We start from the raw sequence: 12,637 nt of genomic DNA, 5'->3' as shown, positions 1-12,637 counted from the left end.
TGAGACGAGAGTGGATTTTTGAAACCCGGGTGTATTGGAGTCTAGAGGAACTTATTTTAAATACTTTAAAAATCACATTTAAGGTTTCAAAAAATTCTAAAAAAAATTCAACGTGATCATATGGATGTATATTACACATGTATAAAGTTTGGTGATGAAATAGGTAAATATGCGACCTACACAAAAATGGCAAAATTGTGATTTCCAAATAGTGAATAATGCATGCACTGTTCATCTTTTCAGAATCACGATTTTGGCATTTTTGTGTAATTCACATGGTTATTTATTTCAGCATCAAGATTTACACATGTGTAATATACATTCATATAGACATGTTGATTTTTTTTCAGAATTTTTTAAAACTTCAAAATAGCATTTTGGCACGGTTCAAAAAATAGGGCTCCAATGCACCCGGGTTTCAAAGTGGCTTTTTGTTTTGAGACATCTTACATTATTTTTAAAATCACTGTTACACAACTGAACCTATTAAGTGGCAGAGCACTTATTAATGCCACAACATGTATGACTTCATTCACTTTCATGCATTGGTTGGCTGGATACTATGAACCAAAATTAGATATAATTTAATGTGGATATAACCAATATTTGCCCATTTTCAAAGCAAAAGGCCATACAAGCCGAAAATTTTAGATTTTTGAAAAAATGAGAAAGGAAAAGTACTACTAGCATGTCATACTGTTTGAAGCCAGTAGTATAAAAAAATGATAACATCGAATGTCTTTTGTTTCGGATGCATCGGAATATCAAGATGAGAATGGATTGACATTGCGATTCGGTGTTTCTCCCTTTTTTTTTATCTTTGATTGAATTCATTCAAAAAGGTCCAATTCAGACACCCACACCCATGAGAAATTTAAGAGCGAGACTTCCCAAGCCAAAGACAGAACGAAAGTGTTACAGTCCTACCATAATTATTTACTCCGAACTTTGAAGTGTGATTCAAACTCGAAAATCACCAAAACCCATCTTCCCCTTCTCACCCTGTGTCACTACCACTTCACTCGACTCAATCCCCAAAATGGGGACGCTGCTCCCGTGTCACCCTACCCTTACCCTCCTCCCCGTCCTCTTCGCCGCCGCCATCGCCGGCGTGCGTTGCGCGCCGGTGTACAGGCCGGAGTACCTGGTGGACGGGAACCAGCTGGTAGACATGCAGTACCACATGGGCCCCGTCGTGTCAGGCGCGCCGACCAACCTGTTCCTCATCTGGTACGGCCGGTGGGAGGCCCCGGCGCAGGCTGTGCTCCGCGACTTCCTCGCCTCCCTCTCCGCTCCGGCGCCGTTCCCCGCCGTCTCCGACTGGTGGGCCCGCACGCCGCGGCTCTACACGGACCAATCCGGCGCCAATGTCACCGCCACATTCGCCATCGCCGGGGAGCACTCCGACGCCGGGTACTCCCACGGCGCCTCCCTGAAGCGGATCGACATGCAGTCCATCATCCGCACCGCCGTGGTCGCGTACCCGGACCCTCTGCCGCTCGACCCGTACAACGGCGTGTACCTGGTGCTCTCCTCACCGGACGTGCAGGTGGAGGAGTTCTGCCGCGCCATGTGCGGCTTCCACTACTTCACATTCGCGTCCGTGGTCGGGGTCACCGTCCCGTACGCGTGGGTCGGGAATAGCGGCTCGCAGTGCCCAGGGAGGTGTGCGTATCCGTTCGCCGCGCCGGAGTACGGCGCCAGCGGGCAGGGGGTGCTGCGGCCGCCGAACGGCGACCCCGGGGTGGACGGGATGGTGATCGTGCTGGGGCACGAGCTTGCGGAGCTGGCCACCAACCCGCTGGTGAACGCGTGGTACGCCGGTGACACGCCAACGGCGCCCACGGAGATCGCCGACCTCTGTCTCGGGGTCTACGGCGACGGCGGTGGAGCAGGCGGGTTCGTCGGGAATGTCTCCCACGCAGCCGACGGCAGCTCCTACAACGTGAACGGCGTCAACGGCCGGCGGTTCCTGGTGCAGTGGCTCTGGAACCCCGTCCTCGGCGCGTGCTACGGACCCAACTCCAGCAACTGAAGCCGCTCTTCTCTTCCCCGGATCCGTGGCTTCTCTCAGGTGATGCCATTGCGCTGGATGGCGTTGCAGAGGCAGGAATGGCAAGTCCATGGATGGATGGGTACGGCATGCCATGATGTCCACATACTGAATGTCTGAAATGTCATTCAGACTCGATCTGTTCCTTATTTGTTGGCCCAGGGTTTGCGATAGGTTTATGGATTTTGATAGATCTGTATCTGCGAGGACAAAATGCAAATTTTTGCAGGAAGAAAACAAATTAGGATGCGTTTGTATCGTATTTTCAGCATAAAGTACTCATGGACACGCAATCTGTTTGTCTGTAACTTTGAAGGATGATACGTACATTGCTCATACAGACTGACAAAGTGTTTCTTGCTTTTGACTTTCCTTTCATCATCGAAATCTCTGCATCTTGGTCTCCGTTTCTCGGTTTGTGGTGAACTTTGGGGGTGATGAGGAAAAATATCCTAGGATACCAACCATCACATGATACCATGTCATAAAACTCAAATTTGCATGCTTCAAAAAAAAATCTAAGAAAATTTGTGAATGTGCACAAGACATATATCTACTAGCCCTAAAAAATTCAGATTCATATCCGAAATACACATTGAGAACTAAAAAAGACAAATTCAGCACGAGTAGTGTCACAAAAAGACAAAACCTGAAATGTCACTATTCACCTGTGGATTTGTCTTTTTTTGTTTCTCCTTGTATATTTCGACTTTGGATTTGAATTTTTTAGGGTTTGTAGGAACAAGGCTTCTGCACATTCATGATTTTTTTGATATTTTTGAAATATCAAAAATTAAGTTTTTAAATATCGTATCATCGTATCATGTGATGGTTGGTATCATGTGATATCTCGGGGTGATAATTCTTGTTTCTTGGTATTTTTTTAGGTAATAGCATCACAGACCAGTGAACTTGCACAAGTCCAAAACTTGCAAAACCTCACCCCGCCACCCAACAATCAAGGGAAGGGACAGCCGTGAAGATTTCATCAATCAAAATCGATAAACAAGCAATCGTCAACCACTTACCAGTCGGACTTGGGTATACCCTTCAAGCGGCAGCCACCACGGCTGGTTGAGCGGGGTCCTCGACGACGGGGGCCTAGCGGGGGGTGCTTGGCCGACTGCTCCGCGTCCGTGGGGGTGGCCCCCTCCTTCCGTTGTCGCATGCTTCGGGGGCGTGCGGGGTGGGGGGGGGGAGGGGGGAGCAATCTCCTCCACCCCCGAGCCAGCCCTCTCCGCCTACTCGGACGAGGCAGCAGATGAGGCCCTGGAGCGTCGAGTGGGACGTCTTCCCCTCTCGCTGTCGGAGGACTCCCCCCTGAGAAGAAAGTCAGCTTCCCCTTCATCTTCCGACTGAAGCACAAGACAAGCAAAATCGCACACGGAGCCAACTGGACTGATGGAAACAAGGCCGAGTGTAAGAACTTACCGTTGTGTGTGTGTGTGGGGGAGGGGGGGGGGCTGTCTGACTTCACAGGCCCTGACGGGGCCCTCCCGGCGAATCGGTCCCTGCCCCAAGGGCCGAGTAATCCGCCTCATCCGGGCCTGAGATGATTGCATCTATAGTCCCCGTACTCGCTAGCGACGTCCAACTCACTCCTGAAACTTACGTATTGCTTCAATACGGTCCCGGTACATGAAAATACGTGGTCAATACGGTCCCTGTGGTTGAAACGCATGGCTCTACACGTCACGTACGTACTGCGTACTTTGCTGTATGCCAGGTCAGCTCGGGCCCCGCACGTCAGGATGGACCCACCATCAGTTCGAGGCCCACCTGTGGTACTGGATAAGGCGCTGCTCCATTTCATTCTGGGGAATTCCCCAATTCCCGCACCCGCAATCCCTAGCTTCCGATGGGCAGCGAGAGCGATACTTCCACCACCATGTGAAAGGATCAAGATGGACCTAGGGGGGGGGTGAATAGGTACAATTACAAATTTTAATTATTACTTAGCAATTTTAGACAATAATGCAGAATATGAAGGTGAGCCTAACAATTGTAAGTGTGAAGCTAAGAGCTAAGCAAGATAAACAATTGACACAAGTATGTAAGTAAGCAAGCACAATATGATATAAGTAAGTGTTAAGAGACAAGTAGCCACAAGTAGAGAGTTAGGGTTAGGAATAACTGCAACTCCAGGAGACGAGGATGTATGCCGATGTTCACTTCCTTGGAGGGAAGCTACGTCACTGTTAGAGAGGTGGGTGTTACCACGAAGGCACACCAACGCAACAAAGGCTCACCCTATTCTCCCTTTGAGACAACACCACGAAGGCGTTTCTCAACCACTAGTGGTAGACCTTGGGGTGGTCTCCAAACCCTCACAATTTTTTTCGAGGGTAAGCACAAATGTCGATTCCTCTCCGAAAAACTCCTACCGCCTAGGAGTCTCCAACCTCCAAGAGTAACAAGAACGATGGGAAAAGCTCCAAACTTGCTCAAATCACGAATTCCTTTGGTGAGAAGAAGGGGAAGGAGTGGATCTATCACTTGATTGGAGAACTTCTCTCAAATGTTCCCAAATCACTTGGGGATCTAGGATTTGGTGTAGAGGATTGAGAGAGAGAGTGAAAAGTGTTCTTGGCAAGCTCAAAGTGAATGGTCAACCTTATCCCATGGGGGGAGAAGGCTATATATAGTGGGAGTGAAAAGTAACCGTTTGAGCAACTTAAGTGCACAGGAGACGTCGAACATCCGGATAGGACCGGACGTCCGGTGGCACATATAGGTCCGGACATCCGACAGACATCGGTCATCCGGACGCTGGAGAACCATAAGCCATGAACCAGCACACAACCAACGGACGTCCGAGACGTTTCGGTCGTCCGGTGACCGGTCGTCCGTAGATGACCGGAAATCCGTAAAAAGTGTTCTGTAGAGGAAGTGTCAGATGTCCGGAGGAAAACGGACATCCGGCTACCGGACGTCCAGAGAAGCATGGACATCCGTGAATATCGTTCTGTTGAAGAAACACCAGTCAACCGTGGAGAGCCGGACGTCCGGATAGCTGAGAGGGATCGGACGTCCATAGAGTACCAGACGTCCGGTGAAAAGCTGGAGTTGGTGGGTTTTGAGCAAGTCTTTCACTAGATCCAACGATCCCCTCTTAATAGTGCGGGATCCCTATACTCAAGAACAAACCGTAAACAAAGCCAAAACTATTGTCTTGTATCTCTGATCTTGAGTAATATGCATTTGTCCCTAGTCATGATCCACACACGGCATTTGAGACATAATCTTGAGATATACTTGATAAACATGATTAGTCCCATACATGCATGTTGTCATCAACATCAAAATAAGATTAAGGGCATGATTGCACTTTCAATCTCCCCCTTTTTGGTAGTTGATGACAACATACATGTACTTCTTAAAATAAAAACTTTGAGTATCGAAGGGATTTGTTGCGGAGCTCCCCTTAACAATGTGCACAAAGAAAAATAAGCATGAGAGTAGCTCCCCCTCAGGGTGATATCAACACACTCAAATCACAAGTTGCACATGATAACATTCAAATAGATTCATCACTCACATCATAGAACCTAAAGTAATAATGATCATAACAAGGTTCATGGTACGATACATATCATAGTGCAATACAAGTTAATATCACATATTACGATACTCAATGGATACTACTACTCCCCCTTGGCAGCAAGTACCCAAAAGGGGGCCAAGAGGAGCAACCAGAACATCATCATCATCATCAAAACCCTGCCTCATCATCATCATCATGAGCACCACTACCACCGGCCTCGTCAAAGAAGTCAGACCACTCAGGACCCGCAGGAAAGCCAAAGTCAGAGGAGGGAGCATCAGGAAGACGGTCATCATCACTCACATCGTAAGCTCCCGAGTCTCTCAGACGAGCCTTCAGAGCATTCTTGGAGGTGATCAGGCGAGTGACAACATCGTGATTTTGGGAGAAGTTAAAGGTAACAGCCTTCATCAAGGCAGAGTGAGCCTTCCCAAGAAACCGAGCAATGCAACCAAAGGGTGCAGATCCGGAGGGAGCAGAACGAGGAATGCTAGCAGATGTGCGGCGTGGATGAGCATAAGAGGAAGAGTCCTTGGGAACATAATCATCTGCCATGTGTGCGGGAATAACCCATCGCTCATGCAAATGGGTGCGGACAATAGGAAATGGATCCACACTCTCAGTGAATGCCTAAAGAAAGGGAGCATGAGGAAAGGCCCACTTATGCTGGAGAGAAGCAAGGCGAATTTCATGCCACAGAAAATGAGGGATGTTGATCTTCCCTTTCGGAGATGCGTAAAGGCGATGCATGAGATCGATGCAATAGCTACTGCAAGAGCCCTTGTCACCCATCTTAGGATAAATGGTGCGAATGACACATTGATAGATAATGAAGACAGGAGAGTGCCAAATGGAGACTTGGTTAAAGCCCTTATGTTTCTCCTCATTAGTCAGTTCTGTGGTGGGTTTGATAAGATCAGCACATGCATCAGTGCCCTTGGGTCTATGTTCGGGGTCATCATTGTGAATTTTGAACCCGGTGTCAGGAAAACCAAGGGCAGCAACAAATTGAGAATAGGAAGCCGATATCTTTGTGTCGGAGGTCATCCAAGTAACAGTGTTATTTGGACTGAAGAAACAAGTGGCATAGAATTGATGAATGGCGTCTTGGTTAAAGTCATGTTGAAATGCAAATGGAGCAGCAAGATTGGACGACTCAATGAGTTCAATAGCCCCAGAATATTTCTCCGGATAAGTACGAATATGCTCTAAATTAATGCACAAATGCAGAGAAAGACCCTTAGGAATGATGACAGTGGTAAAAATGCCAGCTTGGACATTAGTGCGAAAACGATTGTCCTGAGAGTCACGAGCAACCGTAAATTGATCTACATCTCGACGCAACTTAAGATATGAAGCAATGGGAACCTCGTTGAACCGCTTAATGTTGCGGCCGAGTGGCAGAGGAGGTTCAAGAGATATGACGAGCATCACTGTGAGGCTGCACCGGAGGAGGTGGAGGCTTGAAGGTGGGACGACGAGTTCCTGGCTTGGTAGCGGAGGTGCGAACAACAACAAACTCGGGCCGCTCCAAATCATCGAGTTCATCCTCATAGTTGGAGTCCTCCGAAGAGGAGTTGCGAGAAGAGCTGGGAGGATGGGCGGCACGCTTCCGAGGACGAGCCCTCTCCTGGGAGTCATCGGAGCCACCACGACGAGATATATGAGACGGCCCACCGGTGACCTGCTTGCGCGCAGAGTGCTTGGTCTTGGGCACCTCGACCTAGAGGAGGAGGAATACCCAAATCAGCAACCCCCACCATCAATCGAAGCATCGATGGATGAGGGAAGAAGAGATAGGTGCTACCTCAGAGTGAAGAACACGGAGGAAGACGATGACTGGAGAGGACAGGGGCGACCCTAGTGGTGCGGCGTCGGCGAGGGGCCCGGGCGGCGAGCGGCCACGGCGGTGGAGAAAAGAGGAGGGGAGCGAAGGGATTAGGGTAAAAATGACTGGAACCGCATCCCGCGCTATATATATGTGCCAGAGACAAGCCTGGACGACCGGGGTTCTACGGACGTCCGGTGCCTGAGCCAGGGAAGAACTAACGGACAAACGGATAGACCGGACGTCCAGACCGAGTGTAATAGATAGCTTTCTACGGACGACCAGAGTTCTACGGACGTCCGATGCTTGGGCCAGGGAAAGAAAATTATCGAAAGACCAGATAGGCCGGACGACCGGCCTGTGGGCACCAGAAGGCTTTTTACGGACGTCCGGACAGTACAGGACGACCGACACACATTTTTTTGTAAAAGTCAATTGAGATGATGACTAGGGTAGGAGATGATGATGACAATGATGAATTAGCATAATGTTAAGTAGTGAGTATCCTATGTCAATACAACAACAGCACGAGAACACATACCGCTCATATATTGTTCTAGTGACAAGAGCGGTGCCTACGGCCACCATGTATGAGTATACGTGACATGGCTCTGCAAAGAATGGAACTTTGGGTGCATAATCAAGATGTCTACTACACAACCTTCTTCTCGTAGACGTTGTTGGGCCTCCAAGTGCAGAGGTTTGTAGGACAGTAGCAAATTTCCCTCAAGTGGATGACCTAAGGTTTATCAATCCGTAGGAGGCGTAGGATGAAGATGGTCTCTCTCAAGCAACCCTGCAACCAAATAACAAAGAATCTCTTGTGTCCCCAACACACCCAATACAATGGTAAATTGTATAGGTGCACTAGTTCGGCAAAGAGATGGTGAAACAAGTGGTATATGGATGGTAGATAAAGGTATTTGTAATCTGAAATGATAAAAACAGCAAGGTAATGAATGATAAAAGTGAGCGTAATCGGTATTGCAATGTGTTGAAACAAGGCCTAGGGTTCATACTTTCACTAGTGCAAGTCCTCTCAACAATACTAACATAACCGGATCACATAACTATCCCTCAACATTCAACAAAGAGTCACTCCAAAGCCACTAATAGCGGAGAACGAATGAAGAGATTATGGTAGGGTACGAAACCACCTCAAAGTTATTCTTTCCAATCAATCCGTTGGGCTATTCCTATAGGTGTCACAAACAGCCCTAGAGTTCGTACTAGAATAACACCTTAAGACACAAATCAACCAAAACCCTAATGTCACCTAGATAATCCAATATCACCTCAAGTATCCGTGGGTATGATTATACGATATGCATCACACAATCTCAGATTCATCTATTCAACCAACACATAGGACCTCAAAGAGTGCCCCAAAGTTCTACCACAGAATCACGACGAAAACGTGTGCCAACCCCTATGCATAGGTTCATGGGCGGAACCTGCAAGTTGATCACCAAAACATACATCAAGTGAATCACGTGGTATCCCATTGTCACCACAGATACGCACGGCAAGACATACATCAAGTGTTCTCAAATCTTTAAAGACTCAATCCGATAAGATAACTTCAAAGGGGAAACTCAATTCATTACAAGAGAGTAGAGGGGGAAGAAACATCATAGGATCCAATTATAATAGCAAAGCTCGCGATACATCAAGATCGTATCATCTCAAGAACACGAGAGAGAGAGAAAGAGAGAGAGAGATCAAACACATAGCTACGGGTACATACCCTCAGCCCCGAGGGAGAACTACTCCCTCCTCATCATGGAGAGCACCGGGATGATGAAGATGGCCACCGGAGAGGGATTGCCCCCTTCGGCAGGGTGCTGGAACGGGTCTAGATTGGTTTTTGGTGGCTACGGAGGCTTCTGGCGACGGAACTCCCGATCTATTGTGCTCTCGGATGTTTTTAGGGTATATGGAGATATATAGGCGGAAGAAGTACGCCAGGGGGGCCGCGAGGGGCTCACGAGGGTGGAGGGCACGCCCAGGGGGGTGGGCGCCCCCTTCCTCGTGACCTCCTCGCAGATCCCCCGACGTGCACTCCAAGTCTTCTGGGCTTCTTTCCTTCCAAAAATGAGTTCCGTGAAGTTTCAGGTCAATTGGACTCCGTTTGGTTTTCCTTTTCTTCGAAACCCTAAAACAGGGTAAAAACAGAAACTGGCACTGGGCTCTGGGTTAATAGGTTAGTCCCAAAAATGATATAAAAGTGTATAATAAAGCCCATAAACATTCAAACAGTAAATAATATAGCATGGAGCGATCAAAAATTATAAATATGTTGGAGACGTATCAGCATCCCCAAGCTTAATTCCTGCTCGTCCTCGAGTAGGTAAATGATAAAAACAGAATTTTTGATGTGAAGTGCTACTTGGCATAATTTCAATGTGATTCTTCTTAATTGTGGCATGAATATTGAGATCCGAAAGATTCAAGACAAAAGTTCATATTGACATAAAAATAATAATACTTCAAGCATACTAACTAAGCAATTATGTCTTCTCAAAATAACATGGCCAAAGAAAGTTCATCCCTACAAAATCATATAGTTTAGTAATGCTCCATTTTCATCACACAAGAATGCTCTCATCATGCACAACCCCGATGACAAGCCAAGCAATTGTTTCATACTTTAGTAATCTCAAACCTATAAACTTTCACGCAATACATGAGCGCGAGCCATGGATATAGCACTATGGGTGGAATAGAATATAATGAGGGGGGTTATGTGGAGAAGACAAAAAGGAGAAAGTCTCACATCAACGAGGCCAATCAATGGGCTATGGAGATGCCCACCGATTGATGTTAATGCAAGGAGTAGGGATTGCCATGAAACGGATGCGCTAGAGCTATAAATGTATGAAAGATCAACAAAAGAAACTAGTGGGTGTGCATCCAACTTGCTTGCTCATGAAGACCTAGGGCACTTGAGGAGGCCCATTGTTGGAATATACAAGCCAAGTTCTATAATGAAAAATTCCCACTAGTATATGAAAGTGACAAAACAAGAGACTCTCTATCATAAAGATCATGGTGCTACTTTGAAGCACAAGTGTGGAAAAGGATAGTAGCATTGTCCCTTCTCTCTTTTTCTCTCATTTTTTGGGCCTTCTCTTTTTTATGGCCTTTCTCTTTTTTTTGGGCCTTCTCTTTTTTATGGCCTTTCTCTTTTTTTTGGGCCTTCTCTTTTTATGGCCTTTCTCCTTTTTTATTCCTCACTTGGGACAATGCTCTAATGATGATGATCATCACACTTCTATTTATTTACAACTCAATGGTTACAACTCGATACTAGAACAAAGATGACTCTATATGAATGCCTCCAGCGATGTACCGGGATATGCAATGAACCAAGCGTGACATGTATGAAAGAATTATGAATGGTGGCTTTGCCACAAATACTATGTCAACTACATGATCATGCAAAGCAATATGACAATGATGATTGTGTCATGATGAACGGAATGATGGAAAGTTGCATGGCAATATATCTCAGAATGGCTATGGAAATGCCATAATAGGTAGGTATGGTGGCTGTTTTGAGGAATATATAAGGAGGTTTATGTGTGAAAGAGCGTATCATATCACGGGGTTTGGATGCACCGGCGAAGTTTGCACCAACTCTCAATGTGAGATAGGGCAATGCACGGTACCGAAGAGGCTAGCAAGGATGGAAGGGTGAGAGTGCGTATAATCCATGGACTCAACATTAGTCATAAAGAACTCACATACTTATTGCAAAAATATACAAGTCATCAAAAACCTTGGTACTACGCGCATGCTCCTAGGGGGATAGATTGGTAGGAAAACACCATCGCTCGTCCCCGACCGCCACTCATATCGAAGACAATCAAATAACACCTCATGTTTCAAATTTGTTACACAACGTTTACCATACGTGCATGCTACGGGACTTGCAAACTTCAACACAAGCATTTCTCAAATTCACAACTACTCAACTAGCATGACTTTGATATTATTACCTCCATATCTCAAAACAATCATCAAGCATCAAACTTCTCTTAGTATTCAACACACTCATAAGAGAATTTTATTATTAATCTTGTATACCTATCATATTAGGATTTTAAGAAAATTACCATGCTATTTAAGACTCTTAAAATAATATAAGTGAAGCATGAGAGTTCATCTATTTCTTCAAAATAAAACTACCACCATGCTCTAAAAAGATATAGGTGAAGCACTAGAGCAAATGACAAACTACTCCGAAAGTTATAAGTGAAGATCAATGAGTAGTCGAATAATTATGCAACTATGTGAAGACTCTCTAACATTTAGGAATTTCAGATCTTGATACTTTATTCAAACAGCAAGCAAAACAAAATAAAATGACATCTAAGAATATCAAACATCATGTGAAGAAGCAAAAACTTAGGATCAACCGATACTAACCGATAGTTGTTGAAGAAGAAAGGTGGGATGCCAACCGGGGCATCCCCAAGCTTAGACGCTTGAGACTTCTTGAAATATTATATTGGGGTGCCTTGGGAATCCCCAAGCTTGAGCTTTTGTGTCTCCTTAATTCCTCTCATATCACGGTCTCCCTAAATCTCAAAAGCTTCATCCACACAAAACTCAACAAGGACTCGTGAGATAAGTTAGTATAAACCATTGCAAAACCTTATCATAATCTACTGTAGCAAATCACTAAAATTATTATTCAACATTGCATACTAAATGCCTCTGCATACTTAATAGTCCTATCCTCAAATAGAATCATTAAAGAAGCAACCATATGCAAACAATGCAAACATAACAGCAATCTGCCTAAACAGGATAGTCTGTAAAGAATGCTGCAACATCCATACTTCCCTAGCTCCAAAAATTATGAAATAAAATTCCCACTGTAGTAAATTTATCATAGCTTAATATGCAAAAGGTTTAAACATTTTATCACATTCTGAATTTTCTAGGGAATTATTGCAATCGCGGTAAACTTTCTGTTTTCAAACAGCAACATGTGGACTTCTAAAATAGGCATAGTAAAGGCTATCAATGCCACTTTTATTGAAATAAAATATTAAAAACATTGTTCTAAATAACAGCAAACAAATACTAACAAAATAAATTGATTCTCCAAGCAAAACACATATCATGTGGTGAATAAAAATATAGCTCCAAGTAAAGTTACTGATGAACGGAGACGAAAGAGGGGATGCCTTCCGGGGCATCC

General features: G+C 45.5%; 1 protein-coding gene across 1 annotated transcript; it reads left to right on the top strand.

The window, feature by feature from the left end:
- The first annotated feature begins 980 nt into the window (after window positions 1-980).
- On the top strand, window positions 981-2,434 carry LOC125541402 (protein EXORDIUM-like 5). Its single transcript, XM_048704825.1, has one exon. The coding sequence runs from the start codon at window positions 1,040-1,042 to the stop codon at window positions 2,033-2,035; it is 996 nt and encodes a 331-aa protein (XP_048560782.1). The 5' UTR covers window positions 981-1,039; the 3' UTR covers window positions 2,036-2,434.
- Window positions 2,435-12,637: the final 10,203 nt, after the last annotated feature.

This window comes from Triticum urartu, chromosome 2, assembly GCF_003073215.2.
Source record: "Triticum urartu cultivar G1812 chromosome 2, Tu2.1, whole genome shotgun sequence".
In the NCBI taxonomy this organism is placed as follows: Eukaryota; Viridiplantae; Streptophyta; class Magnoliopsida; order Poales; family Poaceae; genus Triticum; species Triticum urartu.
This window is presented reverse-complemented; position numbering and strand designations above follow the sequence as displayed.

Excerpts from the sequence above, each read along its gene's own strand:
- LOC125541402 (XM_048704825.1), top strand. The coding sequence starts at position 1,040 with ATGGGGACGCTGCTCCCGTGTCACCCTACCCTTACCCTCCTCCCCGTC.